A 24,167-nucleotide genomic window follows, 5' to 3' on the forward strand; every position below is an offset into this window, starting at 1 on the left:
GCATTCTGTCAGAGTGTAGATGATCCTCAAGGACTTGCCCAAAAATTACAGCCAAAGCCTGTTGTTGCCAAGTCTTATGATTATTTTCATTGAGCTTGTCACCTATGGGATGATCAAAGGATTGTGGAGTGAATGATGAATTAGAAGAGGAAGAGGTGAATGAAGAATCTGAATTAACAGCACTAGTATCCATGGATCATGTACAAGAACAAGGCTCTTGGTACCATGTGGTAATTATTGAAATATGATTACACTAGGTAACAATATCACAAAAGAGAGAAAAGTGGTAATTTTCTTTTACTCAAACAAGTAATCATGTGCTCTATCATATTCCACTGTATTCAATATATATAGCTACATTATAGCATCAAGAATCTTAAAAGATCCACACAAAATAATAAATCTTGAGCTAAACACCAAATAACTGTCCAAACTACTAAGTTTTGATATCTTAACTAAGTGTTATCCTTATCAATGGCGATCTTATTTATTGCTATAAATACTAAATTGAATAAGTCATAATTACTTTTGATTTGGAAGTAAATGAGAATAAAATCAGATATTATCTTTTGGACTTTAAATACTATTTTATTTGGGCTTTAAATACTATTTTATTTGGGCTTTAGGGTTTAATTGGTGCCATGCTCAAATATAAATAGTTCCTTCAAGGTTTCGTTCCCCTAACATACCAAATCCGCCTTCGTCGCTCTTTCCCATCAGAAGAGTAGAGTCGCAATTCAGACCTATTAGGATACAGAAAGCTTTAGTTGAAGAAGATCAAAAGAACCACAAGATTGAGACAATCATTCCATCAATTTCTGATTTCTATGAGTAAAGGTACGCTTCCACATTATGATATAATTTTGGTGATTCAATATGAATGATCTGGATTAATAAAATAATTTATTCCAATACATCACCCTTGGCAACAAATCTCTTTCAGTTTTGTTAATGGATGTAAAGCAAAACTCGTACTTGTATTATGCCTCACTCTCTGATAAAAACGGTACTACAGACACAGTAGTCACCATTTATTTAACCACATTTAGAAACGCATCATAAGCGTTGCTTCTAAGCATTGTGAACCTTGTTCCGGAATCAATGAGGAATCCTTTGCGGCAATTGCTTGTTTGCTTAAAGATCGCTGGAGGAATGTTAACTCTGGTGTTACTGATGCCAACTCCTTCTTGATCCACATAATAAAGCTGTACTTCGTTAATTGGAAGTTGCACCAATGGTATTGCATGTTTAGGATGTATCACTGCTTTTAAACCAAAATGCAAGGTGCTGGTTTAAAGGATTGTTATTTTAACTCTTATGTGGATGATTATTTTGATTGTATTGGGTTTAGTTATATATAATTAAAATATGTTGAATGTTTAATTGATTAGGTATGCGGATGATTATTTTTATCATTAAGTGGATGTTTATTTTTATTAGGGGTTAGCGACGCCGATGTCGACGTGTGGCAAGCCAAATAGTGACAGTGAAGTGGGATGATTATTGATGAAGGTGGGGGTGGCAGCTGATTGAGAAAGAAGAGGGTATTGGAGTGCAAAGTTTTGGTAAATTAGAGTTTGGGATGGTTATTTTTTTGGAATAACTAAGTGGATCTTTTGATTCAAGTAATTTGTGGAGTGTTTTTTATTTTTTATACGTATTGGGCTAAATTTGCAGCCTATTATTCACATTGAATTGCTTTTTCTTAGTATGCTGGCTACTAATTTGTTCCTTTTTTGTTTGCAGTGGGGATGTCTGCAGAGTTGACCGATCTCGAGAATCTATACAAGACTTTCTTGGTGGATGAAGGTGAAGAGGCCGAAGAGCAATCAGCGGCGCCTCCCGAGGACGAGGGGACGCAGACGGCGCCCACGCCTCCTGAGGTGGCCATGGCAGAACAAGTTCCCACTCCAACGCCCGTGTCCCCCATTCTCCAGGAAGTGGCTGTCCCCGGGCACTCGTCTTCCACTCGTCGGGAGGAGGATGAGGAGTTGAGTGTCATCCCCACTCCCAAGAGACAAAGGTCGCAGTCTAGCCCGGAGGGGGTCCTTACCATTATGGAAAGGAAATTTGATGCCGGGTCGTTTATAGATACCCAATTGCTTCCCGGCACGGAGGAACATTTCCATGGTACCGACCTCTCGGGGCAGGCACGATAGATGTACCGCACCCTCCTTCGTGGCACGGTCATAGCTCGGAAGACTGAGTTCGAGCTTTCGGGTATGGCCTCGCTTCGTCGGAAGCTCGAGACCGCCGCCACAGCCAACAATAAGCTCAAGGCTCAAGTCGAAACACTTCAGGAGCAGCTGACCGGGGCGAAGAGTAAGCTTGATGCCGCCGAGAAGAAGACTGCGTCGGCCGAAGAGAAGCTAAAGACTGTCGACGCTTCTGTGTCCCGTCTGACGGAGCAAGAAATGACTTTGAAGAGCCAGTTGAGTGCCGCACAGGGTCGAGTGGCCGTGTTGGAGAAGGAGCGGGACACAGCTTTGGCAGCCGCTAAGACTGCTCAAGATGAGGCCGATGCGTTCAGGAAGAAGCACAAAGAAGCCAGAGAGCAAGGCAAGAATGCGATTTTCACAGTCGAAGAGGCTCTCAAGGCTCAAGTGAAGGTTATTGCTCCCGACTTCGACATATCGGCAATCGGTGTCTTCAAGACCATTAAGGATGGGAGGGTTGTCGATATGCCGAAGAAGTGATTTCTTGTAACTTTTTGTAGATCTTGTCCATACCAAAACTTTTGCGCCTGTTAGTGGGTCGGTTGGTTTGTATGTACGTTTGTTTGTTTATTATTTTGGTCTTGTTTATTGTTTGCCGATTTACTTGCTTTACCGTTATGTTGGTATTTCCTCGAGGTCGAGTTTTCTCTTTGATATGGCCGTTTGTTATGCCTTTGGCCTAGGGGGCTCCCGGGGTGATCAGTCCCGGGGTCGTGTATCGTCATGCCTTCTGGTTCGTATGTCGTGGGACTCGTTTGCGCGATAGTCATCCAAAGAAAGTAGACACAAAATATAACAAAAATATGGGCAAGTATAACTTAACCGGTAATCAAGCAAATCTATCACCATAACAAATGTATTGTTACAGAGTAAACGACTTAGGAATAAAACCTTCTTAAGTTGTCCGCATTCCAAGTTCTCGGGATCTCCTTAGCATTGAGCTTCTCCAGCTTGTAGGCGCCCTTGCCGATCACCTCTTTAACTCTGTAGGGACCTTCCCATTTCGCCGCCAGTTTGCCTTCTCCTGGGGTTGGTAAACCGATGTCATTGCGTCTTAGGACGAGGTTGTTCTGTGCAAATTCTCTTTTGAGTATTTTGGCGTTGTATCGCACGGCCATCCTTTGCTTGAGTGTTGTTTCCGACAAGTGGGTCATCTCCCTTGTTTCGTCCACAAGATCTTTTTTCACCGTTTCCTCTACTACCGTCAGGAGCAGTCTCGGGCTCGGCTAACCGACTACCACGGGTATCACCGCATCTAATCCATATGTTAGTCAGAAAGGTGTTTCTCCGGTGGATGACTGCTCGGTTGTTCGTAGGACTAGAGGACCGAGGTGAGCTCGTCGGCCCAGGCACCTTTTTTATTATCAAGTCGCTTCTTCAACCCTAGCAGGATGATCTTGTTTGCAGATTCGACCTGGCCGTTTGTCTGAGGGTGCTCTACCGAGGAGAATTTTTGTTTTACGCCCAGGCCGGCGAGGAACTCAGTGAACTTCTTGTCGGTGAACTGCGTGCCGTTGTCTGAGACGACGGTTTCCGGAATGCCGAATCGGGTTATCACTTGCCTCCACATGAACTTCCTGCAATTGGAAGAGGATATGGTGGCTAGTGCCTCAGCCTCTATCCACTTGATGAAGTAGTCGATGGCGACTATGAGGTACTTGACCTGCCCTGGACCGAGTGGGAAAGGTCCCAACAGGTCGACTCCCCATTGTGAAAAAGGTCGGGAGGTCGTTAATAGGCTTAGTTTCGAAGCTGGTGCTTTGTGGAAGTTGGCGTTCTCTTGACACTTGACGCATTTCCTCACAAACTCTTTAGAATCTGCCATCATCGTTGGCCAGTAATATCCTTCCTGGATTAGCTTCCTAGCTAGGGCTTTCCCCCCTATATGGTGGCCGCAGCATCCCTCGTGGACTTCTCTGAGCACGTAGTCCATCTGTTCGGGATGTAGGCACTTCAACAGGGGTTGGCTTAGTCCTTTTTTGAATAACTGACCCTGAATGATAGCGTACTTGGCTGCCTCCCTTCTCAACGCTTTAGCGCGCTTCTCGTCGCTGGGGAGCTCGCCGCTTTCCAAGAAACTAGTGATGGGGTCTAGCCAGGAGGGGCTCAGCCTCGTCAGGTATAGGGTAACCGCTGGCTCCTTCATCATGCCCTGTATGAAAGATCGGTTGCCTTCCCCTGGTTTCGTGCCGGCCAACTTGGATAGGAGGTCTGCCCGGGTGTTCCTTTCTCTCAAGACATGTCGGATCGCGACTTCTTCGAATGCCTTACTCAATTCCTTGACTTTTTCCAAATATTTTTGCAGTAGCGAGTCTCTGGCTTGGTAGCTTCCGTTTACTTGCGAGGTAACGACCTGTGAATCACTGCATATCTCCAGCCTCATTGCTCCGACTTCTTTTGCCAGGGCTAGGCCTCATAGAAGAGCTTCGTATTCTGCTTGATTGTTCAAAATGGGGAATTCGAATCTGATCGATTGCTCGTATATGACCCCAGTCGGGCTCTCGAGGATGATCCCGGCACCCTCGGACGTTTGGTTGGAGGCCCCGTCAACATGGAGCCTCCACCGTATGTCCGTCTCTTCGGTTGGATCCCTCGTTACTTCTACCAAAAAATCTGCCATTGCTTGCGCCTTGATCGCGTGCCGAGGTTCGTACTGTATGTCATATTGGGACAGCTCAATTGACCAGGTCATCATCCTTCCTGCTAAATCTGGTTTTTGGAGCACTTGGAGGATGCCTTGGTCTGTCCTGACGACGATCTGGTGGCCTTGGAAATATTGCTTCAATCTTCGAGAAGAGGTCAGGAGCGCCAGAGCTAACTTCTCCAGTTTGCTGTATCTCAGTTCCGCCCCTTGTAGGGCCCTGCTCACAAAATATACTGGTTGTTGAGCCTTCTCCTCCTCTCGTACCAAAACTGTCGCCAGGACTTTGGGCTTTCCGAGCACCGGGGGTGTCGCTAGGATTTCTTTGAAGTGTCTAAACGCTTCCTCGCACACAGGGGTCCATTCAAACGCTATTCCTTTCCTCATTAGATTAAAGAAGGGTAAAGTCTTAGCCGCCGACGCTCCGAGGAAACGGGATAACGAAGTGAGGCGACCTGCTAGCCTCTAGACATCTTTGATACACCCTGAACTCTTTATTTGGAGTATTGCCTGGCATTTCTCGGGATTGGCCTCCACTCCTCTTTGGGTTATCATTAATCCCAGGAATTTCCCGGCCTCCATGGCGAAAGCGCACTTGAGGGGGTTTAGCCTCATGCCGTGTTGCCGGAGAGATGTAAACACGCTTCCCAGGTCGGTCAGGAGGTCGCTAGGCTGCGTAGTCTTTGCGAGGATGTCGTCCACGTAGACTTCCACTGTCTTGCCTGTGGGGCTTCCAAATATTTTGTTCATCAACCTTTGGTAGGTTACCCCTGCGTTTTTCAGTCCGAACGGCAGCACCTTGTAGCAATAAGTCCCCCCCGGGCGTTATGAATGCTGTTTTGTCCTCATCGGGACGGTGCGTCGGTATTTGGTTGTAGCCGGAATAAGCATCCATGAAGCTCAAATACCGGTACCCCGCCGCCGCGTCGACAAGCGCGTCTATGTTAGGAAGGGGGAAACAGTCCTTGGGACAAGCTTTGTTGAGGTCGGAATAGTCCACGCACATTCTCCATTTACCATTGTGTTTCTTTATCAGAACTACATTTGACAGCCATGTCGAGTAGTCTAGTTCCCGTATGAAACCTGCTTCTAGGAGGATGGCCGTCTGCTTGGCCACCTCCTCTGCTCTCTCCCGGGACATCTTTCTCCTCCTTTGGGCCACTAGACGAGAGTCCGACTTGACGGCCAGATTGTGTGACATGACTATGGGGTCTATGCCTGGCATATCAGCTGGCGTCCACGCGAACAGATCTCTGTTGGACCTGATCATTTTCATTAGGGGTTCTTTCAGTTCGGGTGGGAGGTTTCTGTTAACGAACGTGAACTTCTCTTCTGAGTCACCGACTCTGAACTTTTCCAGGTCCCCCTCTGGTTTTGGTCTTGGTTTCTCATCGATTCTGGCATCTAAGTCCGCAAGGAACACCCCAGATGCTTCTTTAGACTTTTTTCTCAAGGAGAGGCTGGCGTTGTCGCAAGCGACTGCCGTTTCCAGGTCTCCTCTGATGGATCCTATAGATCCGTCATTAGCAACGAACTTCATGACTAACAGCTTCGTGTTGATTACTGCCTCAACATCGTTGATCGTTTTCTTCCCCAGGATGATGTTGTAGGCAGTGGAGTCCCCTAGGACCACGAACTCGGCCATTATTGATCTCCATCCTTGCCCTTGTCCTACGGAGGTTGGGAGGGAGATTATCCCGTCCGGTTTAATGAAGTGGTCGCCTAGCCCTATGACACTGTGCTGGTGAGTCATGAGGTCGGCGTCCCGTAACTCGAGTGCATCGAACACGTTGCGGAACATAATGTTCGTGTCTGCCCCCGTGTCCACAAGGATCCGTTTGACGAGGCCGGTTCCCACCCTAGCCGTAATGACCATGGGTGGGTTCTCAGGGATCTCCTCGAACCAATGATCCTCTGGTCCGAATGAAATGGTCGGGGGCCTTTTGGAGCCTCGCGCCGGCGAGGAGGAAATTGCTAGAACTTTGGCGTCTTTCTTGTGCGCGGACTTCGACTTTGGCGCTGTGTTTTTGGCGGTCACCACGTTTATTATGGTGAGGCCTTGATCGTTGTCTTCTGGATCTTGACGTCATTTCGCCGACCGGGCTTTACCGTCTTCGTCTTGGTCGCGATGTCGTCGCCTCGGCTCCCTGATGAGGTGGGAGAATTCGGCCAGTTTGCTGTCCCTGATTGTTTGTTCTAGCGCATCCTTCACGTCGAAGCAGTCCTGTGTTTGTTGCCCGTAGCCTTTATGATAATCACAATAGAGGCACTTGTTCCCCCCTGTACGGTCTTTCAGAGGTCGGGGCTTCGTCAATATTCCCTTTTCGCCAATTTGCTGGTAGACTTCCATGATGGAGAGAGTGAGCGGGGTGTAATTGGTGAATTTTCCTATCCGGGGAAACGGCCTGGGTGCCTTGCTCGGACCTCCGTCTCTGGCCTGCTCCTTCTGCCTTTCACCGTTACCATGTTGCCTAGGTTGGTTGTAGAAGGGCTGCCGTTTATTGGCAGCCACGACCCGGCTGACTTCCTCATCGTTTATGTATTCCTTGGCTACGGTCTGGATCTCATGCATCGTCCAGACCGGTTTGATGGTGAGATGTTTCCGGAAATCCTCATTAAGAAGGCCATTCGTCAGACAGAGGGTGGCCACAGAGTCGGTTAGCCCTTCGATTTCTAGGCATTCGTCGTTGAACCGATCTAGATACTTCCTGGTCGTCTCCCCGGTGCGTTGGGTCACGCCGAGGAGATTGATTGGGTGCTTTGCCTTTGCAATTCTAGTAGTGAATTGTGCCAAGAAGGCACGGCTGATGTCCGAGAAGCCGGCCACAGAGCCTTACGGGAGGCTATTAAACCACCGTATCGCTGGGCCTGCCAGGGTGACCGGGAAAGCGCGGCACCTTACCTCGTCCCCCACTCCTTCGAGGTTCATTCGGGCCTTGAAGGCTGTTAGGTGTTCTTTTGGGTCTTGCGTTCCGTCATACCTCATGTCCGTTGGTTTGTCGAAGTGTCTCGGCAACCGAACCTCGAGGATGGAATGGTGGAATGGGGTGGCGCCCATGATGACGGGTTGCCGTGTTCTTTCGGACCTCCCTTCTCCGTTTTTGCGGTCCCCGCGCATGACACACGCCCGTTTGCCCCGGGCGTAGATGATTGTATCGTTTCGCCTCCTAGGGCGTTGCCGATCCTCCCGGCTACTTTCCGATTCTGATCTCGGCACAGAGGTGCGCCGGGAGCGACTGCTTCGGTTGGAGGTTCTTCCCCGGCTCTCGGGGGACTAGGAGTAGTCGGGGTCGGAAGTCTGCTGACGATGCTCTTGATCTGCCAGTTGGCGTTCTAGGTTTTGCACCCTGTGGCGCAACTCCTGCATTATTCTGGCGTTGTCACTGCCCGTTCCTCCGAAGGGGCGTCCCTCTTGAGCTCTTGACCAGACCCCAGTTCGTCGGGGAGGGGATCTTAACCTCCCACGGGGTGAAGCGACGGAGGCTGCTCCTTCTGGAGTTGCTGCGCGCCCGTGGTCCCCAGGACCCGGCACGATCTCCATTCAGCTTGTTCGACTCCCCACAGACGGCGCCAATGTTCAGGAGGTCGGGTGCCGAACGGTTCTAGCTGGAATCCTGGTCAATGGCAAAAGGGGGGGTCTTGCCTAGTCGTGAGCTCCCGGGCTGGCGAGGACGATGTTCCGAGTACCTCGTGCAAAAAAGGGGGTTGCCACTTGTAAAGACACTCCGACGCTCTTGTCAGTAGGGTGTGCAGGCAAAAAAGGTGAATGATAGGTGACGTACCTCGGGGGAAGAGCGTGTCCTTCCCCATTTATACCGTGTTAGAGGTGGGCTCTGTAGGGACAGGCCCACCTCCTCCGAGGCCTCCCTTGTACAGCTATAGTACAGCTGTCAGGGGCGCGTGTCCGGGTCGGCGATCGGGACGCCTTACTCCCAACCGCTCGGGTCGGGTGGTGCTCGGGTCGGGCTGGCCCGCATTCAGTTCGGGCCAAGCCGTAACAGATAGACAATGAAAATATTAAATAATGTGAATAATAAATATATCAGATGTTCAATTTAATAAGTATACAGATGATTATGTTCATTATTTTTAATTGAATGGTTATTTCTTTTGATTCGATTTACTCATGCATAATTAACGATGACTGAATGTTCAATTCACTAGATGTACAGATGGTTATCCTAATATTAAGATTTAGAAAGTAATTTGAGGGTATATTATTTTTTTTATTTTATTGAGTCAATTTTAGATCTCATTATTCACATTATTTACAAAAGTCATTATTTACCTAATAAAACCGTTTCATTTAATGCTTCATATTTTTTTAAGTGGTTGCAGTGTACGGAGATAAAATTTCTCAATTTTAATTTTTAGAAGAAAAAAAAGTTACAAAATGTCATCCGCTTTTTAAATTTTTAATTTTACTAATTTAATGACCGAAACAATTTTCAATATCTCAAATAAAAATAGGAGATTGTGGAGGCAAATTATTATTATTGTTCCTAATGCATGATACTCGTGTTTTGGTGCTTCAAATATTACCTTTTGTTAGAAAGTTAAAAAAAAATGCATGGTAGCAGATACCTTTATATTAGAACAACACATTACACATATACTTCAAAACTTCAAAGAAGGCAATATTATTATACACTAGAAAGATGAACGTCGTCTTCTACCTATATATAGTATGATACACCAGAAGCATACGTTCACTTCCTTTATTATTTCATCTTCTTATAGATCTACATACTATCATATTGTATGCTACTCTGCTTAAAGTAGCTATGGTATTTTAAAAAATATTATCAAAATATAACTTTAATTTTAAAAATATTTGATAATCACCATAGTTACTATAAAAGTGGAAACTCATGTGCAGTCGACTTTACGTGAAGTTGATAACTAAGAGTCATTAAATGATTTGATTCATTTAACTAAATATTTATCTAACGACTCTCAGCTATCAACTTTACGTGAAATCGACTGAATCTGAGTTTTCACCTACTATAAAAAGTAAACATACTAGATTTCACCCTAAAATGCATGGCTAACAGTTCGTATTGGTAAAGGAAATCTGTTTCCCTGCGATATCATATCCAACATTGAGGTTAGCCAATTGAAAGTTCCCCAACAGCGACTCATTATCAGTCGATCGTATAATGGCAAGACACCAAACTCCGCCATCAAATTCCAAATAAGTAACACCATTCACAAAACTAACATTTACTTTGTTATCGGCGAACTGAAACGTCACCTTTGGCAAGTTATCCACCTCTGCTTTAGTCGCCTTAAAACAGAACTCGAGGAAATCGTGAGGACTCTTTGCAGCAGGCTTAACCACCTCTTCTCTTATGAATTTCAGAAAAGGATCATACACCGCTTTTTTAAGCCGCGAGTAAGTAGCAGCAGTGTCAACATAAATTTTTCCAGGTTGACTCACGTTGACTCTTTTGTTTCCCACACTGATTCCATTAAGTTTGACATAGTAGTATTTGGGGTCTACCAATGGTATTGAGTCTTTTGCAGGTATAACGGCTTTTGACCCAAAATACATTGTAGTACTTTTAGAGCTTGTTTTAACGAAGCAGTGAGAAAACTTTTGGATACCTAATTGAGAGATGAAGGAGAAAGGGGTAATACGGCTTAGTGCCAAACAACCATTGATGTCCTTCCCTTCGAAATCAGGGCTTGTATTCGTAGAGTAACCGAACTTTAAGATCCCCACGTCGACCTTTGCATCAAAGGAGAATTTGTCTTCCGAAATCACCCCCGATGTTGATGCTTGATCGAAGTATTTGATCGTATAGTTGCAATTTTGATTTTTACCAATCTTGCAAGTTCTCTGATTTAGTTTCTGACAAAATCTTTTGTCGTCACATGGCAGAACAGCGTAAGTGGTGGAGCTTGCGGATTTGAAAGCTGTTTTGGAATTGGTCCATATGACGTCACTTGCTGTGTCAACGAAGGCAAGGACATTTTGTGGTGGTGTGCCAATGGAATAGGAAGCTATGTATAGATCTGAGTCAGGGTCATATGTTACTTTTGTTGAGAAATCTGGAGGAGGTGCTTCTAAGGGCATGAAGTTCAAAGTTGAGCATAAGAGAAAGATAAGGTAAAGGAAGAAAGTGGTGGTGGAAGCCATGCGCTTACTCTTCATTCGTTTCTTGTTGCAAAGTCATCAACACCATTAGTCTCCTTTTATAGAGAGACAGAGCGCGCAATAAATTTTCAAATCGGCACCCAATAATTTTTGGACAAAGAAGGATGTTCAGTAGAATGTCAGATGTTTGTTATTTATGGTATTCAGATAGTTATTCTGGACAATATGGGTATATTGTGTTTAAGAAATTAGTAGTATTTTATTCTGAATGTTCATTTTTTAACTCATATTAGGCCAAATAAATAGTCCAGTGTACACATTATATAAACTAGAGTACCACCCGCGCTATGCGCGGTTATATAATTTATCTATATGACTAATCAATCATAAAAATTGATATTAAAGAAATAAAGAAAAAGTCAGGGATTAAACACAATGATATAAGCATGTGTAATAATAAAAGTCAATCCTTCAATTTAAATATGTTAATGTATGTCCAGAAGCTTCACTTCTTTACGAATAATAATTGTCTAGTTAGTTGCATTATAACGTAATTTATTTTTTCGTTTAAATTATTTTGAATTTCATTATTTTATTTGTTGGTGTATGATTATATTTTTTATTATCTAAACAAAGTGGAACAGATGACAGTTAAAAATAATTTATAATGCTATTTAAATTGTGATTTCAATTTATAAAAAATGTGTGAAATATAATTTTTATTTGTAAATTTTGTTTAATCAGTTATATAATTAAATTGTAAAAATACTTAACAGTTAGTGTATTATAGTTATTCATTCTTTTATATCAATCTTATTTAAAAATCAGGATAATGGTCCTACTTATATTTGAACTACAATATTCTATTGTACTAATATATATAGTAAATGTTACTTACTATGAATTTTCTTTAATTTGATAATCATCAATGTATAGTATAGAAAAACAACTGAAAGATCAGTATTTTTATATACCTAAAACTTTTTATCGTATATAATAATTGTAATAATATAATAATTTCATAATATAGTAATATAATAATAGTGCCAATACGAATAATATAGTATGTACTAATATAGCATATGATAATTTTAAAATGCATTTGCATACAAAATGGGAATGACAATGCATGGAACTCACTTAGGTGTCAGCTCTTTAATTCATTATATTTTTTTATGTCATGTGTCACTCCAATAACAAGCCCAATTAACTTATAAAAAAGACATGTTGATATTTTGACAGATGTCAACTATTTGTAATAATTTTTGATAAAAGATTATGTCCTCCTATCTTCTCCTTTCTTCTTCTAGTAGATCACAGATGTGTGTTGATTATATCCTATTACCCTCTCTACCTCCCATTCATTTAATGAAAATTAATTCTCACCTACCGTTTCACCGAATGGGTGCCACTAATCAAGATGACCCATATATATAATGGGTAGCTGCAGATACTTGTAATTATAATCACTTTGAAGAATCCTTTTTTCCTTCGAAAATGAAATTTCAGAATCAATCATGTATTGTTGAATGCGATATCACTAAAGATGTTGAAAAAACTCGCTCAAGGCTGGCTTGAACACAGTTTTGGGGGAAAAAGCTTGCATGCATCAGGTACGATTCAGTGATCGGTTTGAAAGTTCTTTGGGATCTGCATTTTCATATTACAATTGTAAAAGGCGTTAACTTTTGTATGTTTTGATTTCGTAATGTTTGAGTTTAATTATGTGTTCCAAAATGATCAGATTGGCCCAGCAAAAAAAAATGGTGGGGAAAAAGATCACCGAAACTTAATTGAGGTGATGTGTGATATCTTTTCCTAAGCCTTTTATTAATTTACTTTTTAGTCTTGATTATTGCTAATATATTATCGAAAACCGTATGCTGGTTACCATTCCGATATAACTGATCCTGATATAAGTGGATACAAACAATTTGTTGTTTGTAAAAAATAACCATTGAAAAATTGTTATAATTAGTAGATGCGTTGGTAAAATTGTGATCTGATTAAGCTTCAACTATTTTAAGTTTAATTTATGGTGGTGTTACTATTTGGTTGTGTGCGTTGGTGTGTTTCTTCGGGTGAAGAGAAATTTTGATGACGTTTTTGTCTCCTTGTTGAAGCTTCGTTTGGGTGAAAATGCGGCTCAAAAGATAAAAATAAATTGTGGTCTTGGAGGTTCAATGCTACCTGTATTCGTTTTGGACAGGTTCTTTTCCCTTTTCTTTGAAAGTGATTTTTCTTAATTTCATCTATGTCTTCTATGATGCTCATAATAGTAATTTTGATATTCTTGTTATGGCTGTTCTCCTGTTGAGCGTTGATTTGAGCATAGATGCTGCTCAGGAGATGAAAAGGGATTTGAACTTCAATAAGAGATTTTGATATCTAATGCCAGTTGTGTTCGCTCTGAACGGGGATTTTTCCATTTATATTATATTATAATCACTTTCCATTATTTTGCGAGAATGAATCAAATGCAATGTTCTATTTTGAAGTGAATAAAAATGCAGAGAGTAATCTGCTGGTGTTGTTATTTTGGCTTGTGTGCATTGGTGTGTTAGTTCGGTTGAAGAGTAATTTTGATTGTAATTTCACCGTTGATTTCCTTTGAGTGAGAATGGATTTCAAAAGATGAAATGAAATTCTGAATTTATATCAGATCTGTGGAGCTCTGATGCTGTTGGAGAAGTGTATTCCTTTTTCAAGTTATGTTAAGTTTCCTTTTTTCTCTCTCTTTTATGATGCTGTTGGTATTCTTATGTTAATTTAAGTGAGGATCTTGCTGATTAAATGAAAATAAGAGATCAGATTTGGATTTCTAATTCTACTTGTCAATTGGTTTTTAAAAATGTGTTTTCCATTTATATTATTTTATCAATTGAAAATGATATAAAGCAGAGGCTGAAACGAAGAATCCTTCTAATGTAAGGCTTGCCAAAATTTGCTGGTATAGAGAAGACAACTATGATATGGTCCAACGATATAAAGTTTGATCATGTATGCAATATAGTTATGCAGAGGTTTAAATTAAATAGCCATCATCTTTTATATGTTAAAGTAACTCTTGAAGAATGAGTAGCCATCATCTTTTATATTTTAAAGTAACTCTTGAAGAATTAGTTGTTAGCGCAATGTATCTTCTATCTTGTTTTCCATAAATTATCCGGTGTTTGATCATCGTTGCTCTAAATTGTTGTGCAGCTTAGGAAGTACCAAACCAACTATACTCAAGATCTGCGAAATGTATTGTGTAAGTATTATGACATATCTATACCCTCCTTTAGTGCATGAATATCTGAAAGAAGATATCCTTATGAATATCTGAAAGAAGATATCCTTTGAATCATTGTGTCTGTCCATTCTTGTTTGACACAACGGTAGCTTGCTATAGACTATCTAATTTAATGTATAAAGGAACAAATATATAAATAACCAAGACTTTCTAATTTACTGTATAAAGGAACAAATATATAAATAAAAATGGGTTAACACTCATATATTTTCGAGTTTTGGTTTAGCGTATGTGTTTGCTAGAACGGTTTTTTGCCAAGCAGGTGCTTGGTTTAGTGTATGTGTTTGCTAGCACGTTTTTTTGCCAAGCAGGTGTTTATATATATATGTTACTCTTGAACGGTAGCATTGTTATGAAATTTTATATAGTCTTCTGCATAACCACAGATAATTTTTTCATATTATGGATGTTAAATTCTGATAAGAGTGATTGCCTCAAATGTTATAAAAAGACATTTTTAAGAAAATAACTTTATCAAATAATGGATAATAAAGTTATATCCTCACAGTTCTAACAAATTTTAAATTTAGACTTCATATATTCTGTTTCCACTCGCACTAAAGTTAACATGACTCGACTTATGAAATGGTAACTAATGCTCTTGTGAAGTCATAAAAAAAGAAATGCACCATCTTTTGACTTATGAAAGGCCAACTATGCTCTTGTGAAGTCATAAAAAACCAAAATGCACCATCTTGAGGTCAGATTGATCGAGGGGATACTATATAGTTGTTCTACTTGTGTGACTCCTTTTCTGGGGGTTTAATATGAAAGTCACCTGAAATAAAGAAAGAGAATGCTACCTTTTTTAACTTTTAGTTAGAAAAAATCACTAAATGTGACATGAGTTCTGTCGATGAATTTGAATGAACGACATCTGAGCATATACTTTTCACATGTTTAATGCCAACCTAACTGATTTACTGCTAATATAGTAGAATTAGAGCTATTTCTGCAAGCGGTTGTGAACTTTAATTCCAAAATGTCATTTTTTGGATTCTTGCTCTCTTTTTCTACTCAACATATCTGGTTTGAAACTCTCTTTCTACTCAGCATATCTGGTTTGAAAATCACCTGCAAAAACAATGATCTGTTAGGTTAATTATGATGGATTTGTGGTATTGTTATAAGGATGGTCTGCCATCCCATATGGAGATCATTGTGAATTTCTTTTATGCACATTACAAAATGCGCTTATATATATATATATATATATATATATATATATATATATATATATATATTCGAATGGAATTTATTCTGATGGAATGCTACATTTAATACCTTACTGATCCTATATGTTCGCTTTAACTTGATTGACTAACCCACAACCAAGAATTATAAATTGATAGGCCTACCTAAAAACCATGAAATTAGAACATATCCATATATTAAAAACATATGAGGATCTTGAACTAAGAAGCATGCAATTGGGACATACCTTATGGGTGGTACTCGCATAATAAACTACTTATTCAACGTTTGTAAATACTTCTTTGAACACCACATTGTTTGTTTCTTTCTTCTCTTTTTCTTCATGACATATTATGATCTTGAGCCCTCTTTTATTGGTAACTCTTGAAACTGCAACATATAGTTGTCCATGTGTGAATACAGGCTTTTTTAATATCAAACCAACATGTGACAACGACTGCCCTTGACTCTTGTTAATTGTCATTGCATAAGAACCATGATAGGAAATTGTCGCCTTTGAAATTTAAATGGTATCCTATGATCAGAGGGGTTAGGGTCATTCTAGGAATAAACACTTTTTGGCCAGCTCCTTGCCCTGTTAAACTTTTTGCTTCTATTATGTGCTTTCCAAGTTTGGACACAACCAATCGTGTGCCATTACATAGACCTGCTGAGTGATCTATATTTCTTAGTAACATGATTGGTGTCCCTACCTTAACAGTTATCTCATGGTTTGGTACTCCTGAGCATCTAATAGTGTTTAGGAACTCTGGTGTGTGAATTGATGCCAAAATATCATTATTTGTTTCAGATTCAGAAACTGTATCAGAACTATAATAAGTCTGAGCTTTGGATGGGTTCAAACTCATCATATAATTGTTTATTTCATCAACCAGTTGTAGTGTCGGTGCGAGGATGGCTTGTCTTTTACATGTGAAACACAGCTTGAACCGGAAAATAATTCAGGGTAAGTTGCTTACATATCGAACTAATAGGATCATCCCAATCATGTATCAATATATCATCTGGGATCTTGATCTTATCAATACCATCTATAGATGATCCCATTTGCCATCTCCAATGCTTAAAATCCAATCAGCAAATTCTCTTAAGTCATTGTTTTCACAATTGCTATTGTCCGCTTGTAAGCGCATGTTTCTTGTCAAAGTCAACAGCTTACAACTATCCCATATATATGATGAGTTAATTGTAGCATTGACAATCTCTTGCCTACTACCTTTGGGTATTACTGGTAGTATTTGTCGAAAATCACCTCCAAAAACCACTGTCTTTCCTCAAATGGTTGTTCCAAGCTTGCAAAATTGTTGAACCTCAAAATATCTCTCATGGTCCTATCGAGTGCTTCAATACAAAGTTTATTGACCATAGGCTTCATCCCACACAATAAGCTTAGCTCTAATTATTAATTCAGCCAATGGAGTATTTTGCTTTATGTTGCATGTTGAAAATTCATCCAAATTGAGTGGTATTGCAAAGCGAGAATGTCCGTCCTACCACGGGTATAAGAGGGATGCTATGCCACTTGAAGCAACTGTCAACACGATTTGACCCTTGGACCTAATAGCTGCAGCAAGTGTCTTCCAAAGAAATGTTTTCCGTACCACCATAACCATATAGAAAGAAAACACCACCCTGCCCACTATTCACTGCTGTCATCACTTCTTCATAAGCTCTCTTTGCTCGTTTGTAAGTTGTTGTACATACACTTCATGTTCAGCAGTCAAAATTCGTTTATCGTACCGAAGCTCATCAGAAATCAACTTATTGTTTTCCCCATTCATAATTTGCATCAACTTGTATCAATATCAGGGAATGGCATTGATGGAAAATCTCTTAAGCTCTTGTTATAACTCTTGAGTAGTTTTTCAATTTCTATCAACGTCAGATCCCATAATTCTTCATCTGTAATTTGTAACTCTGTTCAACAAAGTGTATACACCGTTGTAAGTAATAGTATGATTTTGAAGAAGATAAACATTGCAATAAAACATACATCAATTACATTTACATCTGTCTTATTATGACCGAGATCATTATTTAGTTATACGTTTGTTTTACCTCACGTAGTTGATTATTATATTTCCCAAATCTATATTGGATATTTTCAACTCCGCTATTTGGATGTATATTATCTATATAGCAATATATTTTCAGCTTCTTATGATATCTCAATGCTTAATAGAATTGGATTTTTTGCAGGGCATATATACAGCAAGATGCAGAATAAGGAAAAAGGATACACCCTATTGTACACTTCGATATAAGCATTTATGACCATGGAGACATTTGTGCATAAACTTCAGATATAATTTGTGGCTCAACCACCTCGAGGTAAGTATGTCATTTAAAGAATTTGTTTTGATTCATGTGTATATTATTTGTTAGTAATGTTTATTGTTAATTTAGGGAATTGTGTCCATGTCTTTTTGTTTTGTATGAGATTCATACTTTATTTTGTGAAGTAAAATATATTATAATCTGGCACATTCATAAGTCAACTATTTATTGATAGAATTATCTGATAGTTGTCTAGTAACATTAATAGTATTGACAAACTGATACAAAGATAAGAACACTTATTTTCTACAATTAATAATAATAACTATAACAGCATACCTTGATTGTAAGTAACCTTCTTTGCCGATGAAGAATGTCATCAGATAGCATTCTCCGTGTGTTTTCCCATACATGTTCCGGCCTAGCCATCGAGTTAGAAAACAGAAGTGTTGCATAAAGCCTTCTTAAGTATTCTCCTGAGCCCCAGTGACTTGCTTCCTCTATAGCATCAATATTCTTTATCATCAGCCAAAAGTCCATATGCATAGCATGCATCTCGAAATGTCGAGTAGATAACACCATCAATAGTTCTAATTTGTTCATAACTGGTAGGTCCTCTAACAAAATTTAGAAGTAGTCTTAGGTAGTAAATTTCTCCTGATCCTGGAGGTACAAAGAAAATACGGCCAATAACTACATGAGATTTTCTTGGAAACCATTTTCTAGTATTAGCCTTCCATACAAACTTAGAAGGAAATTCCACATACGTCAAAGACGAGCTTCTGGGTATTTTTTGTTTGCCTCGAACCTCCTAAGAACATGGATTCTTTCACAGACTCTTTCCTAGCAACGTCATCCAGGTTTTCATCGTCTTTGAATATCACTGGTTGTTCACCAGGAAGGTGAAAGCCTAGCCTTACCACAGAAGGGTTCCTATAATGAATGCTATACCCGAAAATTCTCCATGCAGCTTCACACGGGGATATACCTACAATCATAATACATACTAACTTCATCACACTGATCATTATCCGCATCACTTGTGGCACTTTTGTAAAATGAAGCTGTAACACGGTCGTGGCCTTTATTGACGTATTTAAATAGATACTTAATCGATCTTGACTGGTTACACCATTCAACATTTATGTGAGCACCATATTTCAATAATAACTTCCTATTGTGAGGCACGACATATCGATTGTCAAGTTCCACACCTGATTTGGTTATTATTTTGCCATCATCCCTGCGCCTATAAACCGGATAACCGTCTTCATCAATAGTAGTACTCGCAACAAATCTCTTAGGAAAGTGCCTCATGCATTGACCATTTTCCATGCAGGGTGAATCTTTCCTAAAACTACCACATGGACCATGCATCATGTGCTTTTCCACTGCTTCGTAATATAGTGGATCGTTGACCTTGTCGGGTATCTCAGCACTTATGATCCGGTCTATGTCTTCTCCCGTTGGAAACTTGTCATCATGATATAGAAATAACAGAATATGTGCATGAGGGAGACCGCGCTTCTGAAACTCGATTGTATAGACAACTGCAAAGGAGATTATGTACAAACACATGTATACAGGTTCTTAGACATTGTGTACTTCCCATTAGTTAATACAGGAGATGCTTTTACATAGTTATATGATGAAAAACGACAACGCTGGTTAATTTCATAAATGATTGTCTCTTTATTCATACAAATCTAGCAAACTTTTTATAATTGAATGGAATTCGCATTTTGTAAAGTTTCAAAAACTTCACTGGAACTGAAATATATAAAAAATGTAGCCATCTTAGGCTGCAAGTGAATTAAACAGTAATTTAGTTCCCTATTTTTACAGTTCCATATTTCTTTTCATCCAAAAATCTTCACATCACACATTTTAATTTATAAAGGGTCTTGTGTATATGTGTTAAGGTATTTTTTGGAAATAGAAATTTCTATTGTGGATTTGTTTAAAAACGTGTGATAGAAGAAGTTAATTTTTTATTGTATAAAATGATTGGTTGCATAAAAAGTCAAAATATCTCCACAACGAACATACATGTATTGGAAGAGGTAAAAAACATGCATATTAATATTAAAGAGCTAAAAAACATGCATATTAATATTAAAGAGTAGGTAACAGGATATTGTTTACCTGCACTAACGCGCCCAAATATTTGGTTCTTTCTGATGTCTTGGATAAGTTTGTCCAACTTAACTTTGAAAGCTCTACATACCATGTCTGGTCGGTCTTCTGCATGTAGTTCTCTATTCTTAAGAAAATCTTCTAATTCAGGCCATTTCGGATTACATGTGAATGTAAGAAAAAGGTCTGGATAGCCAACCACCCTGCAAATCGCCATTGCATCTTGGTAGTTTTGTATCATGTACCTAGGCCCTCCCGTGAATGAAGAAGGCAGGATGATACGTTTTCCTCTTGACGCAGGTCTAGTTTCCCCACTTAACACTGCTTCGGATAAGCCCTTGTACATTTCACACCTAAACTTTTCTTGATCAAGCCGAATGTAATTTAGTCTGGCTGACTCAATCATGGAGAATCCGTCTACCAAGAATTGCTGAAATAACCTTCTTGAATAGAGCAATGGAGATGCATCGGCTAGCCTCTCTTGGATCCTGAACGCAAAAAAATCCTTCATTGAGACCTCTTGCCTACCCTTATCTTCTTTACCACTTTTTTTATTTAGAGGAATGTCTTCCTTGAACCCATCCTCTCCATATGGAAACAATAAAGGGTACTGCAATGCCAAATAGGCTGGATTTAGCTGATTAATTCGTTGTAGCCTCCCACTATGTGTTTCAACCACAATGTCTCTATCAGTTTTGGCAAAATCAAAGTCGCCTACTATCAGCGCAGCAACCTCATTAGTGGATGGTAGGTTATATCGCCTACCATCTTTACCCGTTTGCCAAACAACCTCAACTTCACTGTGGATGTGTAGTCAGGTCCTATAGACTCCCGAACCATTCGAAATGCCTTGACCAACACGTTGTTATCGTCCAACATCTTCTTCAAATCTCTAACAATATCTTCATGTATTTTGTTGTTGTCTTTTCCTCTGTATCATGTTCAATCATTTTCGAAATTTATGTAATTGTGTTAGTTAAATGAATAGTTTCATATTGATTTAATCAACACATAATAACCATGGCCATATTTAATTTCGTTACGCACCTTATCACTGCTATACGATTTTGAATTTCATTTTGTGTATCGTACACATATAATTGTGCAAATCTTGCCATGCACCCCTCTTCGGGTATAAGGCTACCCATCAGATGATAATTCTCTCCATATAGAATAAACGTGCGTGGCCCTTTGCTTTTTGTTATAGTTCGATCAATCTTGGCACCCATCGAGGTGAATTGGAACATAGAGTTATAAGTCCTAATGTTCTCACGGAAATGCTTGCTTTTGATGTCATCGCCATATAACAACTCATACAAAACCTTGGGTGCTTCTTGGAGCTGAGGAATTTCAACTTGTCCTCCTCTGCAACATTCTATTAAGGTAGGTTATTTTCGGCCATATACCTTCGTTAGGATTATTTGGAGGCGTGTTTGTGCATGCGTCATTAGTAGCTGGTCGATTTGCTGCATAATAGATGAAGTCAAGATATAGTTTTGAGGAAAAAGTTATCTTGTGTCACTTGGTTAGATTATTCCTCCAAAAAGTCTGTTACGTTTATGCATATAGTATTTGGCATTCTGTAAAAGTAATTGATGAAACAAATGTTGCTTATGCTCATTAAATTAAAATGAATTTTGACTCTGACTTAACAAAAATAACTTCAAGAAATTCAAAAAACTATCTTTTGAAATTTAATTTTGATAAACTACCCTTGAAAAAATATTGTTACCAAACCAAATCTTTGTGTTGAATTATTTTAAGTATGTTTATATTTTGGTCTATTAAGTAAATAGTATATTCGTCATTTTAAGGTTACTTAATTATTAGGTAGCCTTAGTTTAAAGGAATGTAAACTAAATCCAATGCATAACCACTGAAAAGTTGAAGCTGGAACATTTTTGTATTCTTTTAAAAATTTTGGATCGTCAATAATTTTTAATATTGGTTTGACAAAATATCTGTTATTGTTTAAAGATAACCTTTTTTAACTGGTTTACTTATTTTGGAGAACTTTGTGGGAACTAAATATTCTTGTTCATTTTGTTCAACAAAAAAATGTTTTACATTAATAGAAAATTAAATTTTAAAAGGTAAATTTGATAAGCTAGTTGCTTTGAATAAAAGGCCGTAAAATCCAAGCTTTTGTTTGTGAGAATCACTTTTAGGTGTTCATTGATTTTTTTTAACATAATAGCCAGTTTTGCTAAATAATTTTACTTTATTACTTATGCAGAGTGAGTTTAAAGGAATATGAAGTAAATCCAATACATAACCACTTTGAAGTTGAAGCTAAGACATTTTTTCTCAATTTTTTCTAATTAACACTATTAATTAGGAATCCTTCTCTAATATCTGCCACTTAATATTGTATATAAATTTCTTACCCATTGCTACGTTACTCTTGTCCACGGAGCCACCCTCGTCATGACCTGATCCATTTGAATTTGAATTAAAAATTTGTGGCAATCTAGTTTTTGCTGTGGTTCTAAGTGAGGTTGGAGTTCGCGTATTCATCCTGGAATATGTTTCTGCAATAAATTTTTTCAATTGTAAATATGGTAGATTTGAGTGTATATATTTAGTTTATAGTTGAGGAACTAAATAGTCTCGAAGCAACAACCCCTAAATAAAGGAAGATTATCAACTGAGTGTGTGTACCATGTGTGAGAAGATTTGATGCCCCCAGGACTATATGCGTTTGGATAGTAAACTTAAAATTATCTATCTTTTGAACTATATCTACTTGGACCATACCGTTTGCATCAATTTCGTTAAAAATTATTGTACTCAACATAAACTACTTGGAACTAACCTGATCGAGTATTCACATTTCTTTTTTTAGCCAGCTTAAGAGCCCTTTCCCTCCTGCAAATTTTCGTCGTCTCTGCACTTATGTTACCTATAGGGTTCACACAATACATGTCATTTCCAAGCTTTACATCCCACAAACTTTTTATCTGATGACTTCATAAAAACCCCGTATCCGAGATTGCTATTTTTTTAACAGTTTGTCCAGATCTAATATTCATAATATGACTTATTATTACGAAAGACAGTTCAACCTGTTGGAAAGTTTACATATCCGGGTCTAATAATCAAGTGGTGACACTATATTATGAAAAACAGTACAACTTGTTGGAAAAATATATAGAAAATGAGTTAACCATATCAAAATATCTAGCCTATCGAATGAGCACCATGACCACTGCCACCCACACACTCATGATAAATTGCTATAGTCATTGATGGGGACCTTTTGGACGTACCTAAGCTGCCGGAGTCTATGTAGTGGTGTTTTGCAGTATCATAATTTTCCTTATCCTTGTAATGAGTTCCATAATGAGTTTCTCTTCCTTTTTCTAAAATTTCTGCATAGAAATTGAGTATAAAGTGAATCCATTTTTGTAAGACAATTTGCTAATCTAAAGAACTTCAAATGTTATGTTACTCGCTGCTTCATTGTGCCCTTGTTCTTTTTCTTCTACTGTAACACTTGAGATAGAAGACCTTGAGCTTCTTCCAGTCATCCTTTGTTCAAGTTTATCTGAAAAAAAAGTCCATCTTAGGTTTTTGAGGCATGTTGATATCCCATACACAGTTACATAGCATATTCCATATACTTCAGAATATGATGAACCTTATTAAGAATACTACCAAATTTTCGTCTTTAGGATATTATCTAAGTGGACATTATATAGTGATGAACATTGCACAGATTTCACTATTTTTTATTAAAAATTTACGCACCTGATTCTTGTGAAGATGAGCTATGGAAGATTTGCTGCAGAGGTACTCGAGTGTACAATGTCCTCTGAGAGTCTGATTGTGATGTCTTCAACTTCTTTCTCTTGTCATCCATGATAATCTTCCTTTTACACCTAGATATGAATGAGGAGTTTTGGTCCATTTTAACAGTAGTCCTACATATAACTTCTAGTTTAAAGTTTCTTTAGCCACACACGGTCAGCCACAGTATTTTGTTAGCTACACATGTATTGTTGAAATTTCTACTGCTTTGGATATTTTGTTAGACGTCTTCACTCACTAAAGAAACCTAAACTACTATCTCAATGCTGGTGTTATCTTTGTTTCTTATATGCCCCACTGTATTTTTTTTCCCTGCCTCTTGACCTAGTTTTAGGTTGATTAATTTTTGATTCACCACTATATCGTGCTAATATCTACATTTATGGTTTAATTCAATTTGCATTAATATTCTGGTTTTAACCATATTGTTTTTTATGAATTATTGATGTATAGATTCATTCTTCGTGCTAATATCTG

At 39.0% G+C, this 24,167-nt stretch overlaps 3 protein-coding genes across 3 annotated transcripts; 1 reads left to right on the forward strand and 2 right to left on the reverse strand.

Annotated features, from left to right (window-relative positions):
- The first annotated feature begins 2,159 nt into the window (after nucleotides 1-2,159).
- LOC130965661 (uncharacterized) lies at nucleotides 2,160-2,696 on the forward strand. The gene has a single exon (XM_057890426.1). It carries the CDS (start codon nucleotides 2,160-2,162, stop codon nucleotides 2,694-2,696), a length of 537 nt encoding a protein of 178 aa, XP_057746409.1.
- Nucleotides 2,697-9,904: 7,208 nt separating this feature from the next.
- LOC130965679 (aspartic proteinase nepenthesin-1-like) lies at nucleotides 9,905-10,999 on the reverse strand. Its single transcript, XM_057890442.1, has one exon. The coding sequence runs from the start codon at nucleotides 10,997-10,999 to the stop codon at nucleotides 9,905-9,907; it is 1,095 nt and encodes a 364-aa protein (XP_057746425.1).
- A 7,253-nt stretch (nucleotides 11,000-18,252) lies between these two features.
- Nucleotides 18,253-23,790, reverse strand: LOC130965687 (uncharacterized). Its single transcript, XM_057890447.1, has 9 exons — nucleotides 23,631-23,790; nucleotides 23,150-23,251; nucleotides 22,696-22,782; nucleotides 22,268-22,312; nucleotides 21,287-21,346; nucleotides 19,890-20,675; nucleotides 18,785-19,294; nucleotides 18,553-18,732; nucleotides 18,253-18,407 (listed from the first exon to the last, which is right to left on the reverse strand). The coding sequence occupies exons 1-9, from the start codon at nucleotides 23,788-23,790 to the stop codon at nucleotides 18,253-18,255; spliced, it is 2,085 nt and encodes a 694-aa protein (XP_057746430.1).
- Between the last annotated feature and the right edge of the window lie 377 nt (nucleotides 23,791-24,167).

This window comes from Arachis stenosperma, chromosome 1 (genome assembly GCF_014773155.1).
Source record: "Arachis stenosperma cultivar V10309 chromosome 1, arast.V10309.gnm1.PFL2, whole genome shotgun sequence".
Lineage (NCBI taxonomy): Eukaryota > Viridiplantae > Streptophyta > Magnoliopsida > Fabales > Fabaceae > Arachis > Arachis stenosperma.